This window comes from Xenopus laevis, chromosome 2L, assembly GCF_017654675.1.
Source record: "Xenopus laevis strain J_2021 chromosome 2L, Xenopus_laevis_v10.1, whole genome shotgun sequence".
Lineage (NCBI taxonomy): Eukaryota > Metazoa > Chordata > Amphibia > Anura > Pipidae > Xenopus > Xenopus laevis.
Window position 1 is genome coordinate 163174073 of NC_054373.1, and position 27379 is coordinate 163201451.

A 27379-nucleotide genomic window follows, 5' to 3' on the forward strand; every position below is an offset into this window, starting at 1 on the left:
ATTCGGTGCATCCCTACTAATATATAGAGAGACCAAATGTAGATAACCATTGCAGCACAATATGTGTCCTTTGTCCATGTCACTACTCTCACCAAAGGGCCTCAGAAATTGTGGCAGGACAAAGGCCCTCTCTTCCCTACCTACTCCAAAATCAACTCCGAGTATCACTATTTATAGACAAATGTCTTATCGATATCAATGCAATCTTTATTCCTTGCCAGTGTCAATGGTGTAGGAATATTTTTGAGGGAGACAAACCGAGCAATAACCAATCACCAGTCATCCGGAAGCTGCAGCGTCGCCGTAGTCTAGGAGACCATCACGTCACTAGGACTGGAGCGTTCCCATTGGCCGAGAGGAAGACGCAACTCGAGAACTGTCCAGAACGCGGAAGCGGAAGCGGCACGTGGAGCCGGCGAATGAGAAGAAGCTGCTGATTCTGGAAGCTTCTCTCGCAGGAGGTATATGTATCGGAGCCGCCTCCTCCCCCCGCACACTGAATCACACAGGGAGCGTAGCGCTTGTCTCTGGATCGCCGCCGCGGATAGTCGGAACCACTGACTGCTTAATACTTACCCAGACTTTGCACGTATTACCCAGAGCTCCGCCGCTGCAGCCTTGCTGGTGTTATCATGTCGGTTGTCGGGTTTGACTTGGGGTTTCAGAACTGTCACGTTGCTATAGCCCGATCCGGCGGGATTGAGACCGTGGCCAACGAGTTTAGCGACCGATGCACCCCGTGAGTATTCTGTACCTTGCTACTGCTCCTTACAATGAATGAGCCTGCGGCTACTTACTGCTTTTTCACCAGCAATAGCACGTGATCACCCGCACCTCACAGCAGCAGCATCTCTTGCTCTTTAAAGGGAAACTCCATCTAAAACCGTCTGTTTGAAAATGTAATATAAAGCACATTTCCCTCTGTGAAGAGTCTGTTCTGCCTCAATAAATCTGCCTGCCTCAAACTCCTGCTGGACTACAGTTCCCATCATCCTTCAGTATATTAATAAAGAGCTGGTGCATGCTGGGTGTTTGAGTCCACAAACAACTGGGCACCACCTAATGGCTGGTAAATGACTCCCTGGCCTTAAGGTTCCGACCGCCCGTTCCCATTCGTTAGGATCCGATCGTTGGGCCCAAGGTGGGCATATCGGAGAGAGATCCGCTCGTTTGGCCACCTTTAGGATTTAAGGAGAATGCAACCTTAATGGTATAAAAAAACCCAACCCTACATAGACCCCTTCGCTCCTCCCCCCAGCCTAAGTGTTACCACAGGCAAATGCCCCTAACGTTTTACTTACCCCTCGGTCAGGTCTGGACTGAGAATTAAAATAGGCTCTGCCATTTCAGGTGCATAGAGGCCCAATCAGCCCACATAGAGGCACAAACAGTCCCCACCAGCCCACTAAATACTGACTTTCTTTGGGACCTTATAGCAGCCCCTCTGGCATTTGCCAGAACCCACAGATTGCCAGTCCGGGCCTGCCCTCGGTGCAGATTCAGGCATCGGAGTTCAGGGGCTCCATCTTCTTCTCTTCAGAATGATACCAGTGTTGCGCCTCGCATGCGCAGTTGGAGCAATTTTCTGTTCCGTGACAACTGTGCATGCGGCTGAAGATGGCGCCCGTGAACTCTGATGCCTGAATCTGCACTGAGGGGGTAAGTAAAACGTTATGGGCATTTGCCCGGGTCAACACTTAGGCTACGGTGAGGAGGGAGGGGGGTCTATGTAGGGTAGGCGTTTTTTTAACTTTAGGCTTTAGTTCTCCTTTAAAGGTGACCATACACTATTAGATCTGCTTGTGCGAGGTCGCCAAACGAGCGTCTCTTTCCCTAGGGCCAGACGATTAAATTATAAAATGGCAATGGGCAACGATGGGTTGTAGGACTAGCCAAAACGGTCCTCAATAGCAGGAAAATGCAACCCTACTCGATTGATATCTGGCCAATTTTTGGCTAGATATCGGTCAGGAGACCCGTCTAAAGGACTGATATCTTCAGCTTTAAGCTGCCTTTGTATGGCCACCCTACGTTCATCTTATTCAGTGAGCTTGTCATTGGAGTAACGGTGTTTGCCCATTTTGGTCACCCCTGTGCAATAGACAGGCCTGGACTGGCATTCAAAATGCCTGGTATTTTTGGTACACAGAGGCCAAAACAGTCCCAACCAGCCCACTAGATAGTGTCTGTCTATGGCATCTTGCAGCAGCCAGTCTGGCATTTGCCAGAACCCACAGATTGCCAGTTTGGGTCAGTCAATGGAGATCCATTGGAAGCGTTTGCAGATTTAATTGCCTTGTTTGTTGCCATTTTTAGTCCCAAGATATTGCAGGTAGCCTAGGACCCCTGCTTGAGACCCATTGTTTAAATATGATGTGTTGATAACGGCAGGTATTATGGAAAGACAGTCCGCCATAAAGTCCATTTTAAGCAAATAATTCACATTTTCAACATGATTTCCCTTTTCTCTGTAATAATTAAACAGTGGCCTGTACTTGATGGCAACTAATTTGTTTGAATCCATATTGGCAGCAGAACAATCCCGTTGGTTTATTTAATTTTTAAATGGTTTTTAGCAGACTTGAGGTTTGGAGATGCATATTTCATAAAGATCCCTTTCCAGAAAACCCTTAGACCCAAGCATTCAGGAGAATAGATCCCATATGTGTGATTCATGCATCAGTGGCCCATCTCATGCGGCAGACCTATGCCAAAACAGATACCTCTTCTTCTTGTTCTGGCGGCTGGATAGCTTGTTCACTTGAATCCCCCACCCTCCCTAAATATGTTAAAATATGATTTTATCATAAAAAAAAAAATTAAAAAATAAAATATATATATATTGTCGCAGCATGGAGGAAAATTTGAGGTTTAAACAAAGGGCTCATGGCTAGGAGTTGGATAAGGCTGAGCCTTTTCACAAATGGTCAATCAATAGGCGGCCTGTTAAATGGACTGAGGCTGGCTAGGTGTCATTGCCATGCATACATTCAGATTCTGTTATGTGCTCATATTCATTTATTTGGCATTAATGAATCTGCTGTTAAAAGTTTATTGAGTTATAATAAATGCTGCGGCCTTTTCTCCACTCAAGCTATGGTGTCATGTCTCTTTATTGCATGTACAGCATACCTCTCCCATGCCAGTGAATAGGTAACCTGGGTCTGTGGGTTCCTCACTTTGTGGCTGGTTTTATTATTGGCTACAGGCACAGGCAGATCAAGGCCATAATAATTTACCTGCCTTGTTTTCCTATTCACAATGACAATGTATTGGGTTTCGGTCAGTCTACACCTACAATGAATGATTTCCTTGGCTGTAGCACAGATCCTATTGCACTAGAGGCCAACCTATGCTTCTGCTAAGATACATTTCCCAGCATTTACCTAGGTGGGGTGGACACTAAAAGCTTCCACATGTTGCCCGTCCCTCCTTTAAGCTCCCCATAGACGCGAAGATTATTCTTGCCGAACGACTGATTTTAGCCCAGTCCGACCAATCCTTCAAAATGATCGTGCTGTTAGTGGGATTCGAACGATCGTACATCTTACGATTTTTCGGCCGACATCTGTCGGGAAGTTGATCGGCCAGGTCAAAAAATCTTTGTCGGTCCCAGTGCAATGTATCTACAGTGGTGTGAAAAACTATTTGCCCCCTTCCTGATTTCTTATTCTTTTGCATGTTTGTCACACTTAAATGTTTCTGCTCATCAAAAACCGTTAACTATTAGTCAAAGATAACATAATTGAACACAAAATGCAGTTTTTAAATGAAGGTTTACGTTATTAAGGGAGAAAAAAAACTCCAAATCTACATGGGCCTGTGTGAAAAAGTGATTGCCCCCTTGTTAAAAAATAACTTAACTGTGGTTTATCACACCTGAGTTCAATTTCAAAGGTTATAAAGCCATTTCTAAAGCTTTGGGACTCCAGCGAACCACAGTGAGAGCCATTATCCACAAATGGCAAAAACATGGAACAGTGGTGAACCTTCCCAGGAGTGGCCGGCCGACCAAAATTACCCCAAGAGCGCAGAGACAACTCATCCGAGAGGCCACAAAAGACCCCAGGACAACATCTAAAGAACTGCAGGCCTCACTTGCCTCAATTAAGGTCAGTGTTCACGACTCCACCATAAGAAAGAGACTGGGCAAAAACGGCCTGCATGGCAGATTTCCAAGGCGCAAACCACTTTTAAGCAAAAAAAACATTAAGGCTCTTTTTGGAAGGTGCGCGTCCCGTTACATCTGGCGTAAAAGTAACACAGCATTTCAGAAAAAGAACATCATACCAACAGTAAAATATGGTGGTGGTAGTGTGATGGTCTTGGGTTGTTTTGCTGCTTCAGGACCTGGAAGACTTGCTGTGATAGATGGAACCATGAATTCTACTGTCTACCAAAAAATCCTGAAGGAGAATGTCCGGCCATCTGTTCGTCAACTCAAGCTGAAGCGATCTTGGGTGCTGCAGCAGGACAATGACCCAAAACACACCAGCAAATCCACCTCTGAATGGCTGAAGAAAAACAAAATGAAGACTTTGGAGTGGCCTAGTCAAAGTCCTGACTTGAATCCTATTGAGATGTTGTGGCATGACCTTAAAAAGGCGGTTCATGCTAGAAAACCCTCAAATAAAGCTGAATTACAACAATTCTGCAAAGATGAGTGGGCCAAAATTCCTCCAGAGCGCTGTAAATGACTCGTTGCAAGTTATCGCAAACGCTTGATTGCAGTTATTGCTGCTAAGGGTGGCCAAACCAGTTATTGGGTTCAGGGGGCAATTACTTTTTCACACAGGTTTGGATTTCTTTTCTCCCTAAATAATAAAAACCCTCATTTAAAAACTGCATTTTGTGTTTACTTGTGTTATCTTTGACTAATAGTTAAATGTGTTTGATGATCAGAAACATTTTGTGTGACAAACATGCAAAAGAATAAGAAATCAGGAAGGGGGCAAATAGTTTTTCACACCACTGTATGTTTGCAAGGCCAAGCAGGCAGCTCCCCTTTGTTTTCCTGGCAACTTGGTCTTTTTAGTTGATGGTAAATTCGTACAATCGTTCTGAGAAGATCGTGGTCTCACGATCAGGATCTGATCTTTTAAAAAATCTCAACATCTATGGCCAGCTTTAGAGGGAACCCTGGGTGACGTCACGCCTCTCTTCCTCCTGCTTGGCCTTGCAGGTAGCAGAAGTGTCTAAAAGGTTCTCCAGGGCTGGTGTGGAGGATTTGCTGATAGCTAGGTTAGCTGTATAGCTATAGTTAAACACTGCTTGACTTCATATTCACGTGTAATGTGTATTATTTGTATTTATTGGCCGTACAATTCTCTGTGTATAAATTAGGAGTATCCAAATGGGTGACTTGAGTATTGTTTCTATAAATCTTGCCGTCAGCTGAGAGACGTAGGACTGTGTGGGGATGCAGGCACTACAATGCTGCAAGGGTATAGGATTTTAACAATATTTAAATGACTATAGAGCAGATTTTGTATCTGCTTTTTGGGAAAATGACAGTCATGCTGTTGATATAGTGATTTACTTTCCAGACAGGGATGTAATACACTGGCTGATTATCCTCAGTATTTGACTGAGTTAAACCAGTAGATACTGTATGAGTGCCTGTAGACATGTATGACCACGTTAATTTTATTTGGACTGACCGCCTGAACAGTTAGTACGGCAGGAATTGAAACAGTGTGGCTTCTTTTCTCTCTTCATTTCTTTATCTGCCTGTGCACCTTGTACCCGCCGACATGATGCATCAGCAAGTGAACCTTTTTAGACAAGTCTGAGTATCTGAGATTAGCGTGGGATAATGCATCCTTAATCCTATGCTTCAAATTTCATATATATCTGTTAACCTGTATATGTAAAGTTTTACCACGTTCATTAGAGGGGTTGTTTACCTTTAAATTAGCCTTTAATATGTGTTTTTTTTCAATTATTTACCTTTTTGTTCAGCAAATCTCCAGATTGGAATTTCAGCAACTATCTGGTTGCTACGGTCCAAATTACCATATTGACCAAGTACTGGGAAAAGTGAGACATTGGAATATGCATAGGAGAGGCCTGAATGGTAATAAAATATAACAATATTAATAAATGTGTAGCCTCACAGAGAAAATTTTTTTATTGGCTTCCGGGGTCACTGACCCACATTTGGAAGCTGGAAAAAGTCAGAAGAAGGTAAATATTTAAAAACCTGTAAAAAGTAAAGAATGAATACCAACCGAAAAGGTGCTAAGAATTGCTCATTTTATAACATACTAAAGATAATTTGAAGGTGAACAACTACCTCTTTAAAACTATACCCCTGAAAATGAATACTTAAGCAACATATAGAGTATATCAAATTAAGTGACATATTAAAGAATCTTACCAAACTGGTATATATATTTAAGTAAATATTGCCCTTTTACATCTCTTGCCTTGAACCACCATTTTGTGATGGTCTGTGTGCTGCCTCAGAGATCACCTGACCAGAAATACCGCAACTCTAACTGTAACAGGAAGAAGTGTGGAAGCTGATTGGCTCATGTGAGCTAACATGTGGTTCTGAATCCTATGGGGGCGGGCCTTATTTTTTTTAAAATGGCAATTTTCTATTTAGGATTACCCAATGGCACATACTACTAAAAAGTATGTCATTATGAAAACGGTTTATGTACATGAAGCAGGGTTTTACATATGAGCTGTTTTACTCAATATCTTTTTATAGAGACCTACATTGTTAAGGGGGTATAGTTTTCCTTTAAACGAATGGTCCCCAACCAGTGGCTCTTGAGCAACATGTTGCTCACAAACCTCTTGGATGTAGCTCCCAGTGGCCTCGAAGCAGGGGCTTATTTTTGAGTTCCAGGCTTGAAGGCAAGTTTTGGTTTCATAAAAAACCTGTAGGCTGTTGGTTCACATAGGGGGCTACCAATAGCCAATCACAGCCCATAATTGGCACCCCCAGGAACTTTTTGCATACTTGTGTTTAACCCCATTTATTTATATTTACATTTTAAGGTGGCTCAAAAGTAAAAAAAGATTGGGGATCCTTGAGCTAAGTACATAAAAAGCTACTGTGAGCCCAGAATAGGCTTCCCCAACAGGAACTATAGACTACATTCTCTCTGGGTGGGGTTCAGAATTAACGGAAGACCATCTCACATAAACTCCATTTTAAACAAATAATTAAATTTTTTGAAAAAAATGATTTCCTTTTACTCTGTTAATAAAACAGTAGCTTGAATTGATCCAAACTAGGATAGTTCCATACCTGTTTTGTTAGATTTGGCCACTCATGTGGATTGCGGTTAGCATTAACCTGGACAAGGGGATAATAGGCTAATGGTGCAGAGACTTCTCTGGCTGTCTCTGCTCTTGATCATTTTTAAATAACAGTATTGTAGCAGCCACAAAGTTGACTTTCTTCTCACTGGGTTACTTTTATAGATTAGAATAAACTCTTAATTGTGCTTTCTGTCAGGGTTGTTATATAAAACCCATAGCCCTTTTCACCCTGCCAAAAGTGACCTTCTTGTCCCCTACCTCTCTCTGGCTTTCATAAAATAATGACTAATGCTCTCCAGGAACTATGGGGCCCAGTACAGGCAATACACACCTGTTACTGCTCACTGTATTTGCTGTGTGTTGGAATCTTAGAGCATAACACAGTGAAGTGCCAGCCCACTGGATGGGTTTCATGGGCAGTGCCAAGTGTATTCATTATACTGATGCCTAGGGCTTGCCACTTTCAACCACAGTGATGTCAGACTATGCCCCTTTACTTGTTTTGTGTAAGTGGTTTTTCAGACTAAAGGCATGTTATTGGCCCGTGTTTGGGGGGCATCCCGATCGATATGTGGCCGAAAATCGGCCAGCTGTTGACCGGGCAGGGTAAAAAATTCTGTTGGATCGCTGCCGCATCTGTTCGTAGATGCAGTCTAGCGATCCGACCTCCCATATGGCCTCCATTCTGATCCAATCGTTGGGCCCTAGGGCCCACTATCGGATCAGCCCGATATCGCCAAACGAGCGGATCTCCCTGTGTATGGCCACCTTTAAAGGTGGTATGAATTTTCGTACGGTATTCGGTGCGTGTATGGTGGGAGACGACCCGACCGATATCGGTAGACGACTTGGCAGAAGGCACCCGAACATCGGCCATTGTTAGAACTGAATCATCAGATACAGGTAGAATTCTACGCAATATGTTGGCGCTATATAAATACATGTTAATAATAATATATCTGATAATTCAGCTATATATGTGTGTATTGAAACGAAAGATCTTTCCTGGAAAAATGTTTAACCAGATGTGTATACTTCCAGAAAAAATATGCACAAGGGATCAGCGCCTGTGGCAACAGAAATAAGGAACTCGCATAGCGTAATACGTTCGATGCAAATGGTGTATATCACCGTGTGCTTTTAATTAGCTTACTTTATGTGTGTTCCCCCTTTTTTTTGGGTTAGGTTATTCTATAAGTGCTCCCATTTCCCTTATACACAGCTGGTTAAAGGGAACAGGTGCGGGGGGGGGTGCAGATTAGAAACAACTTTAAAAGCCAATTTAAAAAGCAGATTTAAAAAGCAGAGTTCTTCGGTGCAGCAATGGGTGAATACAGTTTTCAACACAACACCTCCACCGTTTGGTAAAATTGCCTACTTACAAACCACTCTCGTGGTCAAGCGTATTCATTAACTCCTCCCGAGTGGTCTTAGCTTGACTTTGTATTCTCCATAGACTCCAGGGGAAGGATAGAAAAACCGGAAATAGTGTAATAACGTTTTATTTAAAAAATCTTAAAAACAGTAAATGCACTCACATTTTGTTCTCAATAAAATCGCATTCAGTCCAGTTTGTTGTAGTTTTTCGAAATCACCAGGGATGGTCCTTGCCAGCCGGATCCAGACCTCCTTGTGGTGTGCGTGCTGAACTGGTAAGTGATCTCCTTCTCCTAACGCGTTTCGCTGTTTTCACAGCTTCATCAGAGGCTTAGTTTCTACAAAATCCGTTACCCTATTTAAACTATTTCCGGTCGTTCATGTTCCGGTCGTTCATATTCCCACGTTCCCTTGTAAACTACTTGTACTTCCGCGTTCCATTTCGTGCGTTTCAATGCGCACTTCCTGTTCCATACGCATTACCCTTACGTCTGCCTTTATCGTGCGTGTTTCGTTGGGGAACTCCCTTCACCTTTATGGCCAATCACATTTCCCTCATAATTAGCATATTAGAGCTCCTCATTAAAAAATGGTTATACATCGTTATAAAGTATACAGTATACATTAAGCAGTACATTATACATCATATATATGTGGGGACACATAATGTTTACAGGAAACTTTGGATCATTACAAATGCAGTTCATACCCAGAAAAAAACATTTCATGCAGTATGTTTCTTATGTGTTCATTTATTCTTTCTCTTAATTTTCTGTTTGTTTTCCCAATGTATTGGAGGCCACAAGGACATTCTAGGCAGTAAGTGACATTTTGTGTTGTACACTTAATACAATATTCAATATTATATTTTCTGTTTGGGAAAAAAAAAGCTACAATTTGCATCGAATGTTACAAACAGAAAATATAATATTGAATATTGTATTAAGTGTACAACACAAAATGTCATTTACTGCCTAGAATGTCCTTGTGGCCTCCAATACATTGGGAAAACAAACAGAAAATTAAGAGAAAGAATAAATGAACACATAAGAAACATAGAGAAGGGAATGGTCAACCACAGTGTGTCCAGACACTTTAAAGAACATCACAAACAAAAAGCCACAGGTTTAAAATTTTGGGGTATCAGTGTAGTACAGCGGGACTGGAGGGGTGGAGATATTGTTAGGAGAACCCTTCAGGAGGAAAGTAAATGGATCCATAAAATGCAAACTTTTGTCCCACAGGGGTTAAATATAGATATTAATTTAAGGGCATTCCTATAAACTTTGGATTAACTGTTATAGGATCAACACATAATAATTATAGGTAAAGGTGGGAGCACGAATAAAGTAGAATGAGAAGTATATTATTGGTGGGGTAGAAAGTAAACTCACAAGAATGCACAACTCACCAAGTTACAAAATCACACGGAAAAAGGCACAAAACGATAAAATAAAAAATAACAATAAAAAATAAAATATATGAACAACACAAATAGAACAAATATGGAAAACACAATCACTATGAAATTAGAATAAGTTTTAAGGTATGGGTTAAAATCATACAGATTGGGAATATTGTAAAACGATAACCATTTACAACAGCACTTAATAAAATAAGTAGCAAGTTTGAATTAAAACGGGTGGTGTTCAGGATGAACTATAACTCTCACTGCATGAAATGTTTTTTTCTGGGTATGAACTGCATTTGTAATGATCCAAAGTTTCCTGTAAACATTGTGTCCCCACATATATATGATGTATAATGTACTGCTTAATGTATACTTTATAACGATGTATAACCATTTTTTAATGAGGAGCTCTAATATGCTAATTATGAGGGAAATGTGATTGGCCATAAAGGTGAAGGGAGTTCCCCAACGAAACACGCACGATAAAGGCAGACGTAAGGGTAATGCGTATGGAACAGGAAGTGCGCATTGAAACGCACGAAATGGAACGCGGAAGTACAAGTAGTTTACAAGGGAACGTGGGAATATAATCGACCGGAACATGAACGACCGGAAATAGTTTAAATAGGGTAACGGATTTTGTAGAAACTAAGCCTCTGATGAAGCTGTGAAAACAGCGAAACGCGTTAGGAGAAGGAGATCACTTACCAGTTCAGCACGCACACCACAAGGAGGTCTGGATCCGGCTGGCAAGGACCATCCCTGGTGATTTCGAAAAACTACAACAAACTGGACTGAATGCGATTTTATTGAGAACAAAATGTGAGTGCATTTACTGTTTTTAAGATTTTTTAAATAAAACGTTATTACACTATTTCCGGTTTTTCTATCCTTCCCCTGGAGTCTATGGAGGATACAAAGTCAAGCTAAGACCACTCGGGAGGAGTTAATGAATACGCTTGACCACGAGAGTGGTTTGTAAGTAGGCAATTGTACCAAACGGTGGAGGTGTTGTGTTGAAAACTGTATTCACCCATTGCTGCACCGAAGAACTCTGCTTTTTAAATCTGCTTTTTAAATTGGCTTTTAAAGTTGTTTCTAATCTGCACCCCCCCCCCGCACCTGTTCCCTTTAACCAGCTGTGTATAAGGGAAATGGGAGCACTTATAGAATAACCTAACCCAAAAAAAAGGGGGAACACACATAAAGTAAGCTAATTAAAAGCACACGGTGATATACACCATTTACATCGAACGTATTACGCTATGCGAGTTCCTTATTTCTGTTGCCACAGGCGCTGATCCCTTGTGCATATTTTTTCTGGAAGTATACACATTTGGTTGAATTTTTTTATCTACAGCGGAGAGACTGTGAGGTGATCGGCAAGAAATAACTTGAGACTGACATTTTTTATTGATTGTGTGTTTTAAACAATCGATTCTTTACTGGAAAAATGTTTGCCAGGTTGTAATGTCTATGGCCACCATAACCCTTGGATTTTGGTAAAAGATGGGGTGGGGGTTTAAAATCTCATACATTGTTGTAGTATGGTATCTGCCACAAGTACTTACTCTCTTTCTTCTCCCCTCCTTTCAGTGCTGTGGTATCTCTCGGATTAAAAAACAGGACAATTGGCATTGCTGCCAAAAATCAGGTAAGAATATTGCTATTCCTGAGTTAAGTGAATTTGTCGGGTTGCTGTTAGAACTCCATACTTTGCTTGTGTGAATTTTGAGCTGTCGGGACAGTGGCAGAATTCAAGGAGGGAACCAAGAGGACTATGCAGAGCGGCACCTCGTTAGAGACTCCACCTATACATTACGTTAACCACTGGCACAGTAATTGCAGTTGTTGACACAACAGCTATGACGCTAATGCTGTATAGTGATTTACTGACATGATCACATTAGTATTGAAAAGCATATCCTATGAATTGTGTGTGTAAATAATTGTGGCAAGAGAAGTGACATCGGTAATAGTGGTGGGCTCTTTACACTTCTTTAAGCACATACAGTATGGTTGTTGGGTGTGAAACATTGCCAGGGGACATCATTTCCAATGTAATCACTTATAAATCACCTGTGCTGACAGCTCCTTGTTCAATGAGATCATTTCTTGACATCTGCTGAACTGGTGGCCAGATTTTATCAGTATGAAATGTCTCAAAATAAAGTAAATTGCCCAAAAGAGCACTCTTAATAAGTTTACTTTAATCAGATTGAACCTGTTTAGCACCGGCATATGCTGTACGGGGGGGCTAAACACTGTATGGCCACCTTTGTAACGTTCCGTTTATTCAGTCCTAAACTATTAAACAGCAGGAAGCGAAGGTGCGCTGCAGCTCCATCTTCCACGTGTGTGGAAAACTGTTTTTGTTTTTCAGTTTGTATGATCAGCATTGGCCCTTTTTCATTTCTCGTGCTGTTTTAATCCTTTTTTGTTTTAGTTTTTCTTCTATTGAACTTCCATTGCCCTTTTGTTGCCCCTTTATCACCTTCTTCTTGTACTTTTCACTTCCAACCTTCTACTTTTGATCCTCCTTTCTTCCTGTCTTCCTTTCCATTTCATAGGGGGTTCACCTTTAAAACTTTTAGTATGTTACAGAATGGCTAATTCTAAACAACTTTCCACTTCAGCTCCTGTTATGCTTCAGTTTTCTCTAATTTTCCATCCATTTTCTCCATACCTTTTTTTTTTTTAATTCAACTTTTCTCTTGCTGTTTACTTTAGTTTTTCCCTATCTGCTTTACTGAAGGAGAACTATAGTTGAAGAGAAGTAGGTTAAACATTATGGTTTCAGGTTCTGTACCATCCAAAGACCAGCACACCCTTTAACAGTGAAGATTTGTGACTCCAAATATGCCCCCAGTAGCTCCTCTTCCTTATATTCATTTTTAGGGTTTAAATTCTCTTTTTCTGCTATTCTTGTCTTTGCCCTTTGCTTTCCTGTATTACCCTTTCCCTTGTGCTTTCACTACTTAAAAAGCTCTTTTCTTGTACCTTTTGCTCTTTCCCGTCCATCTTGCTTTTTTTTCTCTTTTTCTCTCTCTCATTTCTTTCTCTTCCCTTACCCTACTCCCTTTAGGATGTTCTGAAGGGAGCTGGTAATACACATAGTAATATAACATTTTAACAGACAAATAACATAGCTATTATGTGACACTGTACATTTTGCTTTTGCAAATTGTAATATGAGGGTGACAGAGCAGTGATCCCCAACCAGTGTCTCACGAACAACATGTTGCTCTTCAACCCCTTGGATGTTGCTCCCAGTGGCCTCAAAGCAGGTGCTTATTTTTGAATTCCTGGCTTGGAGACAAGTTTTGGTTGTATAAAACCAGGCGTATGGCCAAACAGAACCTCTTGTAGGCTGCTAGGCCACACGGGGGCCCCCAAATAGACAATCACAGCCTTTATTTGGCACCCCAGAAACTTTTTGCATGCTTGTGTTGCTCCCCAACTCTTTATGTTTTAATGTGGCTCATGGGTATAAAAAAAGTTGGGGACCCCTGTGCTGAAGTTTCCCTCAAGAGTTAGAGAGTGATATACATGACAGCAGGTGGGCCTGTTGGAAATCCTGTTTTAGGGCAGTTGGTAGACATTTGTCACCATTGGTTTTCTTACATACTCTACAACTTGGTAAATTCAGTGTGTTCTCATTATAGTGCTTCTTACTGCTGATCCCATGGTATCAGATAGAAGAGGCAGGACCAAAGAGAACATCTGGGAGTATAGTAGATTTATGTTTTTGTTCTCTGTCTCCTGAAAAGCTTGCTTTTTACAGTATCTCATGATAATTAGGAGGAAAGGGATTTATTGGAAAGAATTTAAATTCGTTTTTTTTCTTTTTTAATATGCTTTTATTTTGCCATCCATTCCCATATTTTTGTGCTGCAGTGTTTTTATTAAATTATATGCGCATATAAAGCATCACTAGGCAGGTAGCTAAACTAAACTAATTAAAGATGTGGTCGGGGTCCCTTGGAAACTGACTTTAAAGGATTTTGTTTTCCTGTGACAAAAAAAAAGACTGTCCTGTTTAATTTTAGTGTTTAATCCATTACCTTCTGTTATTTAATATTTTATTTCCTTTTCCAGCTAATCACAAATGCTAACAACACTGTATCCAGCTTTAAAAAATTCCATGGCCGTGCATTTAATGATGCATTTGTACAGAAAGAGAAGAATAACTTGCCCTTCAAGCTGGTACAAATGAAGAACGGAGGTGTTGGTGTTAAGGTATGTTAAACTTGCCCACTGCATAACTCATGGCTTGTCATTGGTCTGGTCCATCTATATATGAACAGGTTGCTGTATCAGTCATTCAGAAATATTTTCAAGTATAACTAGGATGGCAAACAATGGTTTTCTGTAAATCTATGATAACTAACTTGGTTTTCATGCTACATCTGACTACTTGGTTGCTATCTGCAGCTGTCCAGTTATAGGCGAGCTGCTGTCTATGGGGAGCAAATACATGGATCAGATTGTTGATTTTCTGTAATGAAACTGGAAGTCCGAGAACTCAGGAGCTCTTTGGGTCTGCCAGATACAGAGACACTTATTCACATGTACCTCCAAACTGGAGATCCCCAGTCTTTCTATTGACCTTATTTGGATAGCAAGTTGCTCAGTCCCATGGCTATGTGGCATTCCTGTCTAGGGGAAATGATAGGTGAAAGCGATTACCTGCACCAGAACTCCAGTATGTGAACATGCATTTAAAGCTTTAAAGGATAAGGAAAGCTACAGTGGCAGTTTATTGGCAATATATTAGCCATGCTAGTGAAAACTAGAATGCTATATTTATTCTGGAGAATGCTTTAACATACTTGAGTAAACGGATCTCAAAGCTCTCTCTGTTTCTTTAGGATAGCAGCTGCCATATTACCTTGGTGTGACATCACTTTCTGCCCAGTATCTCCCTGCTCACTCATAGCTCTGGGCTCAGATTACAGCAGGGGGGGAGGGAGAGAGGAGCAAACTGAGCATGCTCAAGCCCCAGCCCTAGAGGTTTATGCTAAAAACAGGAAGTCTGATACAGAAGCCCATGAATACACAATAGAAGGAAAGAAATGCTGTGTTACTTTTGGCAAAGCACTCGGAGCAGCATTACTTTGATGGTTTACTGGTGTATTGATATAGACCTTTCTCATAAAGCTTAAACTTTCCTTCTACTTTAAGCCAGGTTCACCAATCGTAAACAGGCAGGAACATTCTATAAATATGTCTTTTTCTCCAAATATTATTTTGAGAGGTCCGTTGTTTCACCACCTAGATAACCATGCAAAAAGAAAGGAGACAGAACTAAATAGGGATGCACCGAATCCAGGATTCGGTTCGGGATTTGACCTTTTTCAGCAGGATTCGGCATATGCAAATTAGGGGTGGGGAGGAAACTCGCGTGTTTTTTTGTCACAAAACAAGGAAGTAACAACTGTTTCCCCTTCCCACCCCTAATTTGCATATTCAAATTAGGATTCGGTTCGGTATACGGCCAAATCTTTTGCAAAGGATTCGGGGGTTCGGCCAAATCCAAAATAGTGAATTCGGTGCATTCCTTAAACTAAATACATTTCACTTTCTAGTAGGAATGATGTAACTTTATCATGGTCGTATGTAGTAGATATGGAGGAGCACATTCAGTATCACACAGTATATAAATATGAAAATATTTACACAAAAGAATATTATGGGCTACAATATGGTTTTAGGCTTATGTATTAGTATGTACTTCTGAGACTAGTTATTTATAATAAACATCTGTATACTGTTCATTATATGCAGGTCAATTATCTGGAAGAAGATCATGTATTTAGCATCGCACAAATAACTGCCATGTTGTTAACTAAGTTAAAGGAGACTGCAGAGAACAACCTCAAGAAGCCCGTGACTGACTGTGTCATATCTGTAAGTTGCTAGTTCGCTATGTTTATTGACGAGTTTCTCCAGTTACTCTCTGTCGACTTACATTATTGGACATAATGCTGTAACACAGTGATACCATACATTTTCTGTGTATGCATGTTGCATGGATTGTATGTAAAGCTGGCCATAGATGTAAAGATTTTTAAAAGATCTCGTCATTATCATTAGACCAATCTCATCTTGAAACGATCGTTTAAATGTACGATTTGTCCATCAACTAAAAAGACGATTTCAAACGATGTTGTCTAGTTCAAGCCAGGAAAATTGAGGGTAACTGCCTGCTTGGCCCTGCAAACAATTGGACAATAAATAGATTTCACTTTGACTGATGAAAATTTTCTAACCTGGCCGATCAATTTTCTGACCAATGTCGGACGAAAAATCGTTGGATGCACGATTGTTCGATTCCCAGTAACCTCAAAATAATTTTTAGTGCAATCCAGCCAAAGAAAAATCTTTGCGTCTATGGGGGCCTTCAAACCTTCACATATTAAATCCATAGATGTAAACATACTAGCTGTGAATAAGGATAAGCCCCAGTAAGTTGCTATACAGTTATGGGTAAAAAATGTAGATACAGGTCACACCATCTAGATACAAGGCTTTCTGTTTTAATAAGTTGGTCAGTTTGGATCTAAAGTGGATGTGTTTTTTTTGTAGGTGCCATCCTTCTTCACAGATGCAGAGAGGAGATCAGTTTTGGATGCTGCCCAGATTGTTGGCCTTAACTGCCTGAAGTTAATGAATGACATGACAGCAGGTACTGAGAGCTTGTAATACGCATCCTGATTTAAACTGCATCTTTTCTTGTTGTATTGACTGTGTCCTCAATTTGAATAGGAGAGGCCTGAATAGAAAGATGAGTAATAAAAATTTGAAGTAGTAAAAGTATCTAACAATACGTTTGTAGCATTACAGAGCATTTGTTTTTAGATGGGGGTCAATGACTCTCATGTGAAAGCTGGAAAGAGTCTGAAGAAAAAGGCAAATAATTCAAAAACTATAAAAAAAAATAAAAAATAATGAAGACCAGTTGAAAAGTTGCCTAGAATTGGCCAGTCTATCAAATACTAAAAGTTAACTTAAAGGTGAACCACTCCTTTACTAAATCCCTACTGGAGGAAGGCATCTGTATCTTGTGCGGTACAACTGATAGTGGTTATCCTATATACTAACCGAAGGCCTATCTATGTCCCGAGTGGAGGGGAGGCAGATGCGCACGCAACTTCGGTTAGGATCTATGAGATGCGCGCGCAACTTCAGCCGAAAGACATAGATGCGGCCTTCGATTAGCAGATGTGCTGGAAGGTTAGGATCAGAACAGGTTAGGATCGGGGAGGCAGATGCGCTGGAAGGTTAGGATCTAGGGAGGCAGATGCGCTCACCGTCTCCTTCTGCCTCCCGCCGCCTCTTCTTTCCTGCTCACTCAGGCGGCGACCGCTGGAAGGTTAGGATCTAGGGAGGCAGATGCGCTCACCGTCACACTAGGGGAACCGGTTGCGTACCTGCACGAAAGTCTGTATAAGCGTCGGCCATCTTGCTACTCCTCTGCGACTTTGTCATCCGCCCACTGCCAAATCCGCCCACTAAAGTCTGTATAAGCGTCGGCCATCTTGCTACTCCTCTGCGCGTTTGTCATCCGCCCACTAAAGTCTGTATAAGCATCGGCCATCTTGCTACTCCTTTGCAAGTTTGTCTAATGGCGGCGCTAGCGTCACTCTAGGAGGGGAACCGGTTGCGTACCTGCACGAAAGTCTGTATAAGCGTCGGCCATCTTGCTACTCCTCTGCGACTTTGTCATCCGCCCACTGCCAAATCCGCCCACTAAAGTCTGTATAAGCGTCGGCCATCTTGCTACTCCTCTGCGAGTTTGTCATCCGCCCACTAAAGTCTGTATAAGCGTCGGCCATCTTGCTACTCCTTTGCAAGTTTGTCTAATGGCGGCGCTAGCGTCACTCTAGGAGGGGAACCGGTTGCGTACCTGCGTGGGTGGCCATTTTTAGCAAAACGGGCTATATTATCTCCAAAAAATATTGATGTTGACATGATAAACAACCAAGTGATTGCATTACTTCCTGGACAAAGCTGTGTCTTTCTGAGTACTGACTGTATTGATTCTGAAGACGAAAGTGAGAAACTTAACTTCCCATTAGAATATTTAAACACTATCAACAATGCTGGATTACCACAACACAATCTTATACTCAAAGTAGGAACAATAGTCATGCTGTTAAGAAACCTTAAGGGTAGGGGCACACGGCGCGATTTCGCCGCGATTCTGCGCTAAGCGAGTTGTCGCTGCGTTTTTTAAGCCGAAATAGCTTTGCTAACTTTGGCGCTGGCATCAATGCAAATCGCGGCAAAATCGCTGCGCTAATTCACACGCGGCGATTCGTTTTCTATTGTCGTCCGAAGTTGCCTCGCTGAGCGTTTCCGGGCGACAGTAGAAAAAGAATCGCCGCGTGTGAATTAGCGCAGCGATTTCGCCGCGATTTGCATTGACGCCAGCGCCAAAGTTAGCAAAGCTATTTCGGCTTAAAAAACGCAGCGACAACTCGCCCAGCGCAGAATCGCGGCGAAATCGCGCCGTGTGCCCCTACCCTAACACTAAGCAAGGTTTATGTAACGGTACACGGTTGGTTGTGAAGAGCATGAGACAAAATGTTATCAAGGCAGAAGTGCTTACAGGATCCCATAGCGGTGATACTGTTTTGATTCCCAGAATTGACCTTACCAGTTCTGACCAGGAATTACCTTTTAAACTTAAACGACGACAATTCCCCATTAAGGCTGCATTTGCCATGACAATCAACAAATCACAAGGACAAACATTGGATAAAGTCGGCATTTACCTATCTGAGCCTGTGTTTGGTCATGGTCAACTTTATGTTGCATTTTCAAGAGTGCAGCGTTCATCTGATGTTAAAGTCAAGATTTTAAGTACAGCTCACCAGGGAGAACTCATTCAAGGACAGGAGAACATTTTCACAAAAAATGTTGTTTATAAAGAAATTTTTCAGTAACACTTTACTACCAATAAACTCAAAATTTAAGAATTCTAATAGCAGATAGGTAATAACAAGCAATAGGCACAGATTCACTCTACATCCCCACAAATTAGCGTCGCCAGTTGCTGCCTGGGGATGCCGAGTAAATCAGCACCCATCGCATTTTGCTGCCTCACTGTTGTTACCATTCTTTCATTAACGATTCTTTAGAGAATCGGGGGTTTACTGGTAATATTATAATATAATATTGACAGAGGGGACAAGTCCGATTAAGACATAAATGGGGGAATGAAATCTTTAAACAATTGGTTCAAGGAGAGCACTTCAAAGCAATATGTTGTGAAAAGTATTTATTCACTGACTACCATACACGACATGTTTCGGGCCATTCATGCCCGAAACATGTCGTGTATAATAGTCAGAAGAAATTCCAGTGGCACACTGAATGCTGAAAAAAGTGTTAAATTTATTCACCCAAATACATACAGACAAGGGCAACGTTTCGGACCACTCGGGCCCTTTGTCAAGCCTGGTGTAACAATCATGTAATCAACCTTTTAAAGCCTGAGGGGGGGGGGGGGGGTTGTGGATAGTGTCTCCTCCCCTTCCCTTCCTATTAAGTGACATCACTACATAGGTGATCATATTAAGACATTTAAAGTGCAATCCAAGTCCATGAAGTTTCAAAGTCCAAAGTTCATAGTGTTCATAAATACAGTGAATGGTAACCTTAGTGAATCACAAAACCTGTTAATACACATTAAAATCATTTTAAAAACATTGATGTAGAGCATATTAGAAAAAATCTTTTTTTGAAAACTATTTTGAAAAATACTGAAAAAATCTTGGAAAATTCTGAGAAATACTTGAAAAAATCTTGTAATATAAAGGTTATAAATAGCATTTACCTGAGACGCCAGAGAGACCCATTCCACATACCGTACTCAGCACCTTCCTGAGACACATGTTAGTATGTAGGTAATGATGTCAGCACTCAGTGTGTGTAATACTAGTAACCTTAAAAGAAAAAGCGAGACAAAAAATTAGTATACATATATGTCTTTACATGATTCTTAATTCCACACCATATCAGACTGTATGTAAAGGACCTAGTCACCTACCGAAACATAAACATAGCAGGTGTGTATTCCCTATTGAGACCCCTGGGCCATATAGTATCCTACTTGTGGATCCATTGCATTTCAAGCTTTTTGAGCATCATAAGTCTATCTCCACCCCTTCTTGGTTCGTCCACAGAGTCAATGATCTGAAATTTGAGTTGGCTTACAGAGTGCCTAGCTGCATGAAAGTGTGCCGGGACTGGCAATGCCGTGATTTCTCTACGGATAGTGGATTTATGCTTACAAATACGGTCACGGATTTTTTGTGTGGTTTCGCCTATATAAAGCAGACCACATGGGCACTTTAACAAGTAAATCACATATGTTGACTCACAGGTGTAATAGTTCCTTATTGGGTATTTTTTACCTGAGTGAGGATGGAAGAATGAGTTGCCCTTTATAACAGAATTACATTGCACACAGTGTAAACACGGGAATGTGCCATATTTTGGATTTTGTAAGAAACGTTGTTTATGGCCCTTTGCGCTTCCAATGTCTGCCCTAACCAATTGGTCTTTTAAACTCTTACCACGTTTGTACGATAGTAGTGGCTTGTCTTGGAAAGCTGCAATGTCTGGGTGGCATGACTGTAGCAAGTGCCAATGTTTACGAATGATATTGCCAACTTGCCTGCTGGCGGTAGTGTAATTACTGACAAAGGCCAATCTTTCATTCTGCCTATTATCCCTTTTGACAGGAGTCAGTAATTCCTCCCTGCTTTTATTTTGTAATTTGTTCAGGTTAGACTTCAACACCTCTTCTGGATAGTCCCTTTGTTTGAAACGGTCTGTCATCTCGATCTCACCTCTTTTGTAATCATCCTCCTTGCTCACAATCCGTTTCAATCTCATATATTGAGTTAAAGGTAAAGAGGCTTTAAGTGAGTCAGGATGGAAGCTGCTGTAATGTAAGAGGTTATTTCTATCCGTTTCCTTCCTGAACAGATTTGTATCTAACACAGGACCATTTCTGATGATTTGGACATCGAGAAAATTGAGAGACATCTTATCAAAGACACTTGTGAATTCCAGTGTTACCTCCATGCCGTTTAGAAATGTATGAAATTCACGTAAACTCTCCAATGTGCCATCCCAGATGACCAAAAGGTCATCTATATAGCGTAGGTATAACATACAATGCTGTAGGTACAATGGGTGTTTATATACCTTAGTCTCCTCTAAGTGAGCCATATACAAATTTGCATAGGTAGGAGCGACATTACTGCCCATGGCAGTGCCGCGCTGTTGTATATAAAAGGAATCCTCAAAGAGAAAATAATTCTGGTGAAGCACAATCTCTAGAGATTGTGCTTCACCAGAATTATTTTCTCTTTGAGGATTCCTTTTATATACAACAGCGCGGCACTGCCATGGGCAGTAATGTCGCTCCTACCTATGCAAATTTGTATATGGCTCACTTAGAGGAGACTAAGGTATATAAACACCCATTGTACCTACAGCATTGTATGTTATACCTACGCTATATAGATGACCTTTTGGTCATCTGGGATGGCACATTGGAGAGTTTACGTGAATTTCATACATTTCTAAACGGCATGGAGGTAACACTGGAATTCACAAGTGTCTTTGATAAGATGTCTCTCAATTTTCTCGATGTCCAAATCATCAGAAATGGTCCTGTGTTAGATACAAATCTGTTCAGGAAGGAAACGGATAGAAATAACCTCTTACATTACAGCAGCTTCCATCCTGACTCACTTAAAGCCTCTTTACCTTTAACTCAATATATGAGATTGAAACGGATTGTGAGCAAGGAGGATGATTACAAAAGAGGTGAGATCGAGATGACAGACCGTTTCAAACAAAGGGACTATCCAGAAGAGGTGTTGAAGTCTAACCTGAACAAATTACAAAATAAAAGCAGGGAGGAATTACTGACTCCTGTCAAAAGGGATAATAGGCAGAATGAAAGATTGGCCTTTGTCAGTAATTACACTACCGCCAGCAGGCAAGTTGGCAATATCATTCGTAAACATTGGCACTTGCTACAGTCATGCCACCCAGACATTGCAGCTTTCCAAGACAAGCCACTACTATCGTACAAACGTGGTAAGAGTTTAAAAGACCAATTGGTTAGGGCAGACATTGGAAGCGCAAAGGGCCATAAACAACGTTTCTTACAAAATCCAAAATATGGCACATTCCCGTGTTTACACTGTGTGCAATGTAATTCTGTTATAAAGAGCAACTCATTCTTCCATCCTCACTCAGGTAAAAAATACCCAATAAGGAACTATTACACCTGTGAGTCAACATATGTGATTTACTTGTTAAAGTGCCCATGTGGTCTGCTTTATATAGGCGAAACCACACAAAAAATCCGTGACCGTATTTGTAAGCATAAATCCACTATCCGTAGAGAAATCACGGCATTGCCAGTCCCGGCACACTTTCATGCAGCTAGGCACTCTGTAAGCCAACTCAAATTTCAGATCATTGACTCTGTGGACGAACCAAGAAGGGGTGGAGATAGACTTATGATGCTCAAAAAGCTTGAAATGCAATGGATCCACAAGTAGGATACTATATGGCCCAGGGGTCTCAATAGGGAATACACACCTGCTATGTTTATGTTTCGGTAGGTGACTAGGTCCTTTACATACAGTCTGATATGGTGTGGAATTAAGAATCATGTAAAGACATATATGTATACTAATTTTTTGTCTCGCTTTTTCTTTTAAGGTTACTAGTATTACACACACTGAGTGCTGACATCATTACCTACATACTAACATGTGTCTCAGGAAGGTGCTGAGTACGGTATGTGGAATGGGTCTCTCTGGCGTCTCAGGTAAATGCTATTTATAACCTTTATATTACAAGATTTTTTCAAGTATTTCTCAGAATTTTCCAAGATTTTTTCAGTATTTTTCAAAATAGTTTTCAAAAAAAGATTTTTTCTAATATGCTCTACATCAATGTTTTTAAAATGATTTTAATGTGTATTAACAGGTTTTGTGATTCACTAAGGTTACCATTCACTGTATTTATGAACACTATGAACTTTGGACTTTGAAACTTCATGGACTTGGATTGCACTTTAAATGTCTTAATATGATCACCTATGTAGTGATGTCACTTAATAGGAAGGGAAGGGGAGGAGACACTATCCACAACCCCCCCCCCCCCTCAGGCTTTAAAAGGTTGATTACATGATTGTTACACCAGGCTTGACAAAGGGCCCGAGTGGTCCGAAACGTTGCCCTTGTCTGTATGTATTTGGGTGAATAAATTTAACACTTTTTTCAGCATTCAGTGTGCCACTGGAATTTCTTCTACGTATCTACATGACCCACACGGCAGGAGTGGGTTCTCCGGTGTAGCACCTGGTACCACAAAGGGTACATGATCAGGGGTGGAAGCACTCTACCATATTGTTGTGTATAATAGTCAGTGAATAAATACTTTTTCACAACATATTGCTTTGAAGTGCTCTCCTTGAACCAATTGTTTAAAGATTTGCCTGAGGGGAAGCGGTGCCCTGAATGAGGATTGATGCACTTTACACTGGAAATCACAGGCAGAGCGTAAGAACATTCACTTAAAGGAATGTAATAAAAGTCGGTAATGGAAAAACTATTTGCAATGTGAAAAGTTATGCCTTTGTGTGAACAAATTTTGCTTTGCAAAAATTTGATACAGCTTTTGCGAACCCAGAAACTGTTTAGTGACCACTTCCGACAGTGGAAAACCGTTTGCGCCAATGTGCAGTAAATGTAATAAAACTTCTTACTCAAAAAGTTATGTTTGCTCCAAAAGATTACAACCCCTCAAGTGTGCAATTAAAATTCATAATGTAATGCCAGTTTAAGGAGCAATATTACATTGTGAGATGTGGATTTTTATTCTTCTTAGTGCGAATTGTTTTTCTCTTTGGGACTTTTATTACATTCCCCTAAAACTGTCCAGAGGGGACAGGTGGCCTGCAGCCGAAATATGTTTGTCCTTTTAGGCTGAACAGAAAGAAGAGAGACACATTAGTCAAAGATTCTACAAGATTTTTTTTAGTTTCATACTTTAGCCACTGGAAGCCTCTCAAGAACTTTGTAAACACTAGAGGGTCTCAAAGTGTCTTAAGAAGCAGCAAAGGTTCTTCTTGCTATAGACCAACGACGGGGGCATATCAGTTAATGCTGTAGTACAGACATTGCTTTGATTGCCTTTAGTCACAACATTTATTACGAACATATGACAACATTAGTCGGTGATTATCATGATTGGAGCAAAATGTCAGGACCTGAATGGAGTCCAGCCTTCCATCCAGATCTGTTTGTGCTGGAGTTGGTTATTTGAGTTATACTGCTGAGAAAGGGAGCCCACCTAAAAGACATATTAGACCTACCTGTCAATCAGAATCTGACCCAGACCTCAGCATGAAGAGTGTCAGGTTGTGGAGTGAGATACTGTCTTGATACTTGATTATTTCTTAATAAATACAACATTTTTTATTGATTGTATTTAGAAAGTGTCTAAACTGACTTTGCTTGGGGCAGTCGTGAAAAGTAAACCTATGAACGTTATCAAAGATTCTGGACTAGAGTCCAGGGCCTAGTGTTAGCACAATGAAGGCTTTCCAGATACATAGTCTTCCCGTACGTCAAATTATAGACCAAATGAGAACATTAGTGCCCAGATGGTATATGGATTAGGTGCCCAAGACACATCAGAAAACTTTTGAACCTTTGGGAGAAACATCATTATTCAGACTTACAATCAAAACCAATATTTTTTCCTAGTTTGTGTTCTTTCGTGCATTAAACCATAATAGAAACTTTGGCGTTTCTCCTACATTCTCAACTCATTTTCATTGCAATTTTGAAGTGTCTTTCTGTTCTCTGTCTGTATAGAGTTAAATCCTTTACAATTGCCCGCAGTCCTATTTCTTTTGCTTGAAAGATGACAGTTGCTAGATAGATTAAACAAGCTATATCTTCTGCATACCAAGCAGCTGCGAAAGATGTTCTAAATGGATTGAAGACCCGCTAAATCAGGGCAGTGTCCGCCTCCTGGGTAGAGAAGGAGATGGTGTATCTTTGGACCAGATCTGCAGAACGGCCTTGCAGGCTAGAAACTACAGATTTGATGTCTAGGAGGGGGGAAGTAGATTTAAAAAGATACCAACACCAGCAATTCAGCGTCTTTTTTTTACATCTATAATAACATTGTCTTTGCATTCTGTTTATAATTTTGCCATTTAAATATTTTCCCTGTGCTTTTACATTATCTATCCAAGAGCAATGGTTTTGTTTTACAGTTTTACATTTCTTTAATATTTTGTCACATTCTTTTCAGTTGCTTTGAACTATGGAATATATAAGCAAGACCTTCCAGCTCCAGAGGAGAAACCTAAAATTGTAGTTTTTGCTGACATGGGACACTCCTCTTTCCAATTATCTGCCTGTGCCTTCAATAAAGGAAAGCTAAAGGTATGTGTAGTGGTCAAAACATTTATTTCCACTGTAAAATTGCTTTCTAACTGATGGAGTCGGGGCTGTAAGATTATAACTCTAAGGTGACCAATTCCAGTTTATCCTTACTGGCCAACTGCGTAGCATTCTTATTTTGCTCCCATGAGCAATGATAAAGTGATAATGTTTGATTTGAGCAATACATTTACTTTATACCCCAATATCATTTATTATCCTAAGGTTCTTGGCACAGCCTTCGACCCATACTTGGGAGGAAGAAATTTTGATGAAAAGCTTGTTGAACACTTTTGTGTAGAATTCAAAACAAAATACAGGCTGGATGTGAAATCCAAAATCAGAGCCGTTCTGCGCCTCTATCAAGAATGCGAAAAGCTGAAGAAACTAATGAGCAGCAATAGCACCGATCTGCCGCTAAATATTGAATGCTTTATGAATGACCTTGATGTATCAGGGCGTATGAACAGGTGAGTGCAGTCATAAATTATGTCTGTCTTCCATAATAAAATTGGAATTCAGATTATTATTCTTTATTTATATTGTGCTTACATATTCCACAATGCTTTACAGAGGCAATAGGGGTCGTTTACTATTATCCTGGGCAGGGGTACAAGATCACAACTCTTAGTTCTCATGCAGGGAGCACATCTGCCTGGGATCTGGCTGCATCTGTACCTCGCTCCGTATAAAGAGACATGCAGCCATTCATACAGTATGAAAGGCAGGGAACAAATTACAGAAAAAAAAGTGTAGCCATTTTCTGCCCTTTATACCCTGATTTCCATGTTGTAAATGTCCATGGCCTAGTAGAGCTTACATTCATGTTGAAATGTTTTTTTGTTAGACTGGTGCTCTAACTTTAATGAGCTGGAAACCTGAAGATCATGACCTACAGTTAGAAAACAGACACCCTTATAATATAGGAGCATTTGCCTGAGAGCAGTGATTTGTGGCAGCATTACTGCTGGGTAATGTAATAAAACATGCAACATTTGTACTATTTCTAGCAATCAGTCATAATTATCAGCTACCAACTATTGTTCTGGCCCCTAATAATCAGTAAAACGTAGCCTGAATTTAAGGCTAGGTTTTAAGACTAGGTTTACACCGCTAAGGATGCACATTGTTTCTATAGGTCAGCAAACATCAGAGTGATATTATCTCTGAAAGCCTCTCGGTTGTATTTTTCTTCTGTGTATCTCTTAATTCACTTGGCAGTCGTTCTCCGATCATTTTGCAGGGCTGGATTTGAAGATTTATGTTCTGACCTCTTGGAAAGAATAGAAGATCCTCTTCGCTCATTAATGGAACAGACGCAGTTGCGTGCCGAAGATGTCTCTGCAGTGGAGGTCATTGGGGGCGCCACTCGAATTCCAGCTGTGAAGGAGAGGATTGCTAAGTTCTTTGGGAAGGATGTCAGCACGACATTAAACGCAGATGAAGCTGTTGCAAGAGGCTGTGCTCTGCAGGTGGTTATTTTAGAATAAAGGAACCCTTTCAGCATTAGAAAATAGTATAGATTTATTTTGATTCAGTTTCGACTGAAACCTAAGTGTGTATTTTAAATTTTGTAATATCCATTCCCTTTTGAAAAGAACTTCGACTAGATTGTAGGAAAGGTTTATTAAGAAGACACAAATACAACTAAAAGACACTCATACTACTGTTAATGTGGAGGATATCTGGTTTTGAGAGAGGAATATGTGTTTAGTCAGTGTTTAATACTTTTTTTTTTAAGGAGAACTAAACCCTAGACCCACTCCACTGCTCCTCTCCAAGCTCACTCCCTGCAGCATCTATTCTTTTCAGA

General features: G+C 40.7%; 1 protein-coding gene across 1 annotated transcript in view; it reads left to right on the plus strand.

Moving 5' to 3' along the window:
- Positions 1–503: 503 nt before the first annotated feature.
- hsph1.L (heat shock protein family H (Hsp110) member 1 L homeolog) overlaps positions 504–27379 on the plus strand; it is a gene marked incomplete at its 5' end in the record, with an annotated part of 45337 nt that continues 18461 nt past the window's right edge. Inside the window, 8 exon segments of the mRNA NM_001092168.1 lie at positions 504–739; positions 11663–11720; positions 14165–14305; positions 15854–15976; positions 16655–16754; positions 25436–25569; positions 25792–26036; positions 26810–27038. Of these exon segments, the coding sequence (NP_001085637.1) occupies positions 633–739; positions 11663–11720; positions 14165–14305; positions 15854–15976; positions 16655–16754; positions 25436–25569; positions 25792–26036; positions 26810–27038 (1137 nt within the window).